Below are 8,062 nucleotides of genomic sequence, written 5' to 3'. Positions count from 1 at the left end.
GTCTTGTTGGGGGCCTCATGATTGCTGAATTTGTCTTGTTGGGGGCCTCACGATTGCTGAGTTGGTCATGTTGGGGGCCTCATGATTGCTGAATTTGTCTTGTTGGGGGTCACATGATTGCTAACTGCGAGACTATGGAAAAAGCTTAATCATCATCATATGAGACAATAGCATTAAACCTACTTTTTCCGCTTTTTAAAACAGAAAATGAAACTGGGAGGTTCTAAAAAAAATGAATAATTTTTTCAGGAGTACGATGGATGAAATTGTTTATCTTCACAGTTTATTTTCAACTTAATTTTCCATAATGTTCATGTATGAGTTAAAACGTTTGTATTTAGTTTAAATTGCTGTTGGCACTTTGTGATAGTAAAGTGACTTTGCAGTTTGGACACTCGACCTCCAAAAGGTTCGCCACCACTGTCCTAATCTAATGTCCCACCATTGCTTAGTTCATGTAAACTTGTCTCCACCCACGACCACACCCACATTCTGGTTCATGACCACACCCATTTTTCGGCGCGGCGCGCATATGACGTAGCTCCATTTTTTCACCGACCCAGATTTGCCGCCCCGCTTTTTGCTTCCCACTTTTTGCCCCCCCCACTGGAAAATTTTCTGCGGACGCCCATGTCAGTACATTACAGAAAATAATGAACTTTATCACAATATGCTAATTTTTTGAGAACATCCTGTACACTTTCTGCAGATGCTGCCCATGCGTGAGAATTTTCAGGTGGACCAGAACTTTTGCACAGGGCAGAAGGAAAACATGGGGAAATGCACCCTGTATGTATTTAGCCTAATTCCCCCTCATCTGTGTCTAATCACAAATTGTGATTTGAGCTCTCCCCTTTGCCAGCTGACTGCCACTGGAGGTAAGCTCATTTGAAAGCACAGGATGTTAACAATATGTCTGTTTCAATGAAATCAGGAAGTAGAAACACTTGAGATTTATTTTAGAATTCATATCAGTTGTAAAGAAATGTTTTTTTTCTTTAAAGGTTATTATGCTGTTGCTTATCTATTAGAGCTGAGATGAAGTTCTGAGTTCAGGTCTGCTTTAATGTGCAGTTATTACTGAGTGTAACCTCTGAGCTATTTTTTCTTTTCATGTGTGATGTATCACAGCCAGGTTTCTTGTAATACTGCCCGAGTGCCTGGAGTTCTGTAAATGAATGTTAGCGTGGGAGAAAAAGGCTATTGCATACAGTGATGGGTGGTTACATGAATGTATGGGCGGTATATGAAGGTCGGGCTGTGGCAGTTCCCCTCCTGTAGTTATTGGCAGGTCTGTGTCACGCCGATTGTATTGTTGGACTTCGTGCAGGGCGAGGGCGGTGCACAGCGTCTTCCAGTGAGGAGGCGCTACTGGGAACAGTTCCCTAATAAGAAGCCAAAGCAAAGTTCGCGACCCCGAGCAGAGCTGGTGACTGAGACATCGCCACCATCAGCAGCGACATGCAGGCCCAGAGCCACCAGATCACCCCAGGAGGAGGCGGCCGCCTTTCCGTCCTCCAGCGGCACCTCGTATCCTTTCTCTGTACCACAGGCCTTCATTGCTAGAAGGAGGCTCGTTACGTCATATTAGCAGTCAGTCAGCCTGCCTGACGGAAATATGATGCGTGTTTTCAAGCACTGACGCTATGGAGGAGAGAGAAAGATGTCCTACTGTAACAGGACTGACAATATATACGAGGCATGAGGTAGCAAAACATGCCGTTTTACTAGCTTTACGTTTTGCAGAAAATCATGTAATTGCAATTCTCTGAAAATTGAAACAGCTGTAAACTTTTTTTCTCTTTGAGTTTTTACCTAGAGCTGAAGCTGGTGAAAATTTTCCAACCTTCCTATAATTTTGGGTTATTTTTTTTGCAGCGAGTTAGGGCTGGTTCACAGCTTCTAACGGCGTCTTGTTCATCGGCGTCCTGTCACAGCGTTTTTTTATGGCTGCAGGGATACATGAAGATATGACGGTAATCGACCCTGGACGTTGCATGTAGCGTCCAGGGTCGCCTGAAAGCCCGATACAAATGCTCACATTCACTTGAATGGGAACGTTAATCGTCGAGTCCTGGACGCCAACGATAAACACCCTCCAAGCGTCCGTGTAAACCAGCCCTTAGGTGAAATCTTCCCAATGGTTATTTAGGGCTCAAACCCACTAGCAGCTTTCTAATCGCTAGTGATTTGAAAAAGCTCTTGCTAATGCAATGCTATGGGGGATTTTTATAAAATTACCTCGCTCATGTGGGATCACACCCATAGCATTACATTAGCAAGAGCTTTTCAAATCACAAAGTGCTCAAAAAAGCGCTCCTAGTGGGTTCCAGGCCTCCGACATTTTGAAAAAGATGTCCATAAAAGATAACAGGTTTTACTTTGCCACTGCAATTTTTATGTTTGTTCAATGATGTTGTAAGAAGTGTGAACTGTAATTTCAAATAACAGTATGTACAGACAGTGTCATAGAATATACAGATGTAACTATACATTGCTCAGTGTTGTCTCTCCAGATCCTATTAATATCTATAATTATCGCTCACCCATCAAATTAAATGATTAAACATAGGTGAATAATAGCTGCATAACTAATACATTATTATAGAGATAGTTCTTCAGTTACTGTGCTGAAAATGCAGTGCAATGAGGTTGGTGTGCCTTTTCCATAGACAAGTAAATAGAAATCTTTCCAAATTAGTAACCAGAACTTTTCTAATGACTGTGACCGTTGCTGTGTAGATTCACTAGTTTTTCAGGTGGTACTGTAAATGCCATGTTTCATAGGGCCAGATTTACTAAGGTTTTGGCAGGACAGAGCCTGGCCTGGATTTTCTAAAACGTGACTGCTATTAGGCCCCATTCACACTTACAAAACGCCAGCGTTTTTTGCCGGCGTTTTGCAGGAGTGATTTTTCTGCGAAAAATCACTGAACACTGCGGCGATTTTGCTTCTATAGCACTGAAACGCGATCGCCGGGAAATCACCTGAAAATGGTGCAGGCGACGCGTTTGCGTTTCCCGTTTTTGCCTGTTTTTGGGCGATTTGCGGCGATTAGCGCAAATCGCCCAAGTAAGAACGAGCCCATAGGGTTTTGCCGAGCGTTTTGCCAAAATCGCAGCTAGTGCGAATGGGGCCTTAGATTGCAAACATTTGCAGCCCTCACCAACCAGAGCCCAGTGAAGGGTGCTGGAAAGTTATTGGATTAGTGGCTTTACAATTGCAGGCAGTTCTGGCTTTATGGAAGAAAAAAATACTTGTTGTGAATGCATTCCCTAATTTTTCAGTAACCCTTGCTATGACCTGATATAACCCAGGTAAACGTTGCAAACTTGTACAATAATTAGTTAATGTTGCTTTGTTTTGCCCAGTTACTTAGATTTTCCCATGATGTCCTGTCCCAGAGAACTGGATTGGGTGGTGTTTGCATGGACTGAAAGAGAGAAAACTGATGTGTGTAAGTGGTGGTGGTGGTGGTGGGGGGGGGGGGGGGTGAATATGAAGTAGCAGGGCAACCCACAAGTGTCTGTCCAGGAGGCACATGGGGCAGAGCCTGTTATCAAACTATGCTGCTGAAATGCTATTTGTCAAACAAAAAGTCACAGAAAACACACGACCAATGTGGCAAAAACAAATTCATTGAAACGACGAGCACTCAGTTGTTGTAAATGACCAACTTATTTAAATACTGCGCGCAAGCAGAAATTACTGTATGCAGACATGTCCGCATTCAGTGGAATAATGTCATTCAACCTACTATGTACATGTGTGGCTAACTGCAGAATATCTGCCCAAAAGTTGTGCGAGTTGATCCACCTGAGGGATTGGGCAAAAATGCCTGATCTCTATTGCTTGCCATGGCGTTTGGCTGCGTTTTTGAAGAAGATTGTCATTCAACACTGTGAAGTCTGATTTGTCAGATGTTTAAAAATACTTTAGTTGAGCATGTGTATGAAGCTTTAGAGAAGCTGTCATTCATGATCAAAGAAGTCGGTCACCACAGAATTAGAGATGCCTTCAGCCTTCATGGAGTTGCACAGCCACTATTGCTCTTCGCATTAAGCTTCTCTCAGAATCATCTAATATGTCCCAGACAATTCTTGCAACCTAAAAAGCAGACATTTTGAATAACTTTAGGCCAGGTTTGCAGGATCGCTTTTGTTCCTAAATAATCTCCACTTTAGAAATGTTTAGGAAGTCTGGCCCAGTGTATGTATAGCTGTAAATGCATGTAGTTTACTTTGTAAAGTGTGGTTACCTATACTAACATCAGATTTTATATTTTACTCACTGGAGCAAATTGAAATCAGTAAAACCTAAAGTCCGCGGTTCAATTACTGACGTGGACACTTTGGCGCATACGCAATTAACTTTTTCTTTGGACTTTTTCCTTAGGTGATATGTTCAAATCTTCTCAGCGCCATGGAATATGTTGCCGCTTTATAAATCAATAATAATAATAATAATAATAAAATGCCTTTTAAATCACCAGCAAGCAAGAAAATACTAATAACAATAATATAATCTTCATAGTACTTTGTTACCTATTTTTTGTTGCTTTTTCAGTTGCAAAGTGCTGAAAATGATTTTAAAGAGAAGATGAAAAATTATGAACTAGGATAAATCTCAGGAGAAGAAGTTTATTGCATATGGGCCTATGTATTTGGAATTTGTACATTCTTCCTGTGACTGCATGGGTTATTTCTGAGCAGTCTGGTTTCTGTCTACATCCCAAAATCATTACTCCTTTTTCACACAGGAAGACTGCATGGGTTATTTCTGAGCAGTCTGGTTTCTGTCTGCATCCAACAATCATTACTCCTTTTTCACACAGGAGGCTGAAGGCAGTGAATTGACCACCTGTCATCTGCTCTCCTGCACTGGCTGGGAGATGGTGAGGAGGTCCCCCATCGAGTACCACCTGAGTGTGGCCATAGCCATGCTCAGACACATGTTGCTTTTTTTGCTTCCATGTACACGTGTGAGATTACTAACCCTGCTATTTGGCTGCATTTAATTGCAGCCAAAAGGTGCTAATGGCGGGCAGCCAGGAGGCCTCAAACTAAGTATTCACCTTGCGATGCATTGAGATGGATCCAGCGACGTCTCCCTGATGAAAAACGCTCCCCCGATCTTCCTCCATCTCCCGGCCGGTGGGTATGAGCGATGTTACACAATAGGCACAATGAGACTTCAAGCAATCCGCGGTACTTTGCGTGGGAGTCATCGGATATTTTAAAGATCTAATCCACCGTGATGATCACCGCATGACACTAAGCGGTGTTCACGTGACCATGCACCTGTACCCATGTCACGAGAAAGAAACGACCGCTTGTCGCTCAAAAAAAAACCAGTCTGCAAAATCGTTATTGCGAGATTGAAATATTGCGAGGTGGGTGCTGGCCTTTAGATTGTGGTAGGATCATTAGACTTGGACTATGGTAGGGATTAGATTGTGAGCCACTAGAATTAGTTCAGTGTTCCCCTTTAGTATCATCTCAGTGTCCCTCATCACTTTAGTATCAGCTCACAGTGTTCCCGTTCACTGCTGCCTGTATGTGCCCCATAGCATCGCCCACAGCTGTTATGTCAGCTCTGTCTGTATCTATCCTGCAGCGATGTCAATGTGGTTTCAAGTAATCATAAATCAGACAGAGATCAACATGACAGCTAAAGAACCCTGAGCACAGAAGCAGCCAGAACAGGTGACTATCATCCTTGCTTCCCTGTGGCATTTATCCTGTGCTCTCATCATAGAGGATACTAGTAGCAGTGGCAGCAGCAGAGCAGCATTACTACAGGGGCAGAATGGCTTCCCTGGGATTGGGGACCAGTAGCAAATGATCCATTTGCCCTGTTCAGTAGACCACACCCTGAGACCAGTAGCTTGTGTTATTTGAACCACTACCCAAAGAATTGAATGTGTGCATTAAACACCAAGTGAACACCTGACATATCTGGCTAAGCAAATTTGGCCTAATTGGCTGTTCATGAGGCAATGCTCATGCAAATATGCATACGCTTTCGCATGCCAACTTATGCAGGGTCAAAAACCAATGCCGCAAAGCGGTTGCCCTGTGGGAATTAGTTCATGCTGCAATAGCACTATCCAGGAGCGCCACGGGGAGGCTTCCCAATGCCCCCATAAATATTGGGAGGTGGGTGCGGACGGCAGTGAGAGCGCCTGGGACCCCTGCGGTCCCTGGTTGTATGGGGGCATTGGGAATCCTCCTCGTGTTGCTCCTGGATAGTGCTATTGTAGCATGAACTAATTCCCGCAGGGCAACCGCTTTGCGGCATTGGTTTTGGACCCTGCATAAGTTGGCATGCGAAAGCCAATGCATATTTGCATGAGCATTGCCTCATAAATAGCCAATTAGGCCAAATTTGCTCAGCCAGTTATGTCAGGTGTTCACTTGGTGTTTAATGCACACATTCAATTCTCTCTGTAGGGCTTGTGTTATGTGCCTGTTTAAAATATCTTCTGAATATATCAACCGAGAATATGTCCTTCTATAGCAGAACAGAACAATTTCATACAGATTTAGTTAATTGAATCTGTTTATATTGCATCGCTTTCCCCTAAAAAATGTTAATATCCAATCTTTTGCAATCACAAAGCCGATCCTTGTTATTACTGTAGCAGGAGGAAGTGCCAGTTGGATTGAGTATCATAAGAATGGATGGATGTGTAGCACATTTACTATTTATTGTCTTTGATATCACATTAGATATTTGTAAAGTGCCAACATATTGAACATAACTATAAATGTGAGAATGTATGCCAAAATATTAAACATACCTAGCAATATAAGAATATAAGTGTCAAGAGGAGTTATCAACTGCTATCAGACGTCTAAAGCAAATGTGCTCTAAGTGCAGTCAGAATTCCGGACTTCCATACATGGTTCAGACTGCAACGTGCATGTAGTGAAGCCATAGGGAGACGTGGACAGCTAGCGAATTAGCAACTAAAACAGGTCAGCAATGGCAGCTCCTATATTTCTGTTATTACAGGTTGACTTTAAATAAAAAGTCCAATGAGAATAAAAGAGACCCTCATAATTGCTGCAGCCCATATTATGGCCTACCAAGCAGCAACAATAAGGTTTCCTTCAAATAGATTTTTTTTTCAAGTCTTTATAGGTCAAGAATCCTAGGTTGTTAATGTCTTAAACACAGCTAACCACCTCCCTATGTTCTATTTCACAATTAATTACAATGTTTTTGTTAAACAGCTGTCATATGTTTGATAGCCGCCATAGTAGAGCTTTAATGTCTAGTAGTCTTAACTACCTATATAACTACCTATATAAAATAAAACACAGGTTCTGGTGGTTGTGACAGGGTCTTTCATTCCACTGGTACCAAACTCCCACAGCAGGTATTAGTCAAGCCACACTGTACAATGCACTTGAGCAGACACTGTATGAAAGCAGTTATCGGCTGGTCAGTGGTCTGTCTGATTGTGGCCTAATCTAATGTGGAACTGATCTGTTACTTCTGCTTGCACTGAACATTTAGCTCTCATGTTTCCACAATCTGCTAATGTGTGAGCTTGGGGGAGTGACCTTTTAACAGTGTTACAGTACGAACATAATCTGAACTTCAGTCACTGAATGGTCTATGAACTTTACTTTGTGTCCCATGCAGAGCTGTGCTTGCTTATTATATTAGATAAGATATGGCTTGTTTGTCACATAACACTAGCTTATCCTCCTTGTATTATCACACTGTTTTCTAGTTTAACAGTCCAAATAATAATATTTTATTATATAAACTAACACTGAAAAGAACTACCGGTATAGGGTTTTTTTTCATTAACTTTCTCTTCTTACTTTTTTGGGAATATCCAGATAGCTCATGGTGACCCCAAAGCACTATTAGAGTATAAAGGGCTAAAAGAGACCAAAAAGCCCTCTATTGGTCTCTTTTAGCCCTCTTTGGGTCATCATGAGCTATTTGGATATTTTTTTTTAGTATTGGTCCAAACCCTATGACATAGAGCCATATCAATCCATGTCATGCACTGATGAGGACCAGAAAGTCAGAAACAGGCTG

General features: G+C 42.2%; 1 protein-coding gene across 1 annotated transcript in view; it reads left to right on the top strand.

Annotated features, from left to right (window-relative positions):
- Positions 1–1,314: 1,314 nt before the first annotated feature.
- Positions 1,315–8,062, top strand: part of PHYH (phytanoyl-CoA 2-hydroxylase) — a 51,438-nt gene continuing 44,690 nt past the window's right edge. Inside the window, exon 1 of the mRNA XM_068276137.1 lies at positions 1,315–1,530. Coding sequence (XP_068132238.1) covers positions 1,462–1,530 — 69 coding nt within the window. The 5' untranslated portion in view covers positions 1,315–1,461. The remainder of the gene's footprint in view (positions 1,531–8,062) is intronic.

The sequence above is a fragment of the Hyperolius riggenbachi genome, chromosome 3 (genome assembly GCF_040937935.1).
Source record: "Hyperolius riggenbachi isolate aHypRig1 chromosome 3, aHypRig1.pri, whole genome shotgun sequence".
In the NCBI taxonomy this organism is placed as follows: domain Eukaryota; kingdom Metazoa; phylum Chordata; class Amphibia; order Anura; family Hyperoliidae; genus Hyperolius; species Hyperolius riggenbachi.
Note: the sequence above shows the minus strand (reverse complement) of the source record. Positions and strands in the feature narration are given on the sequence as shown.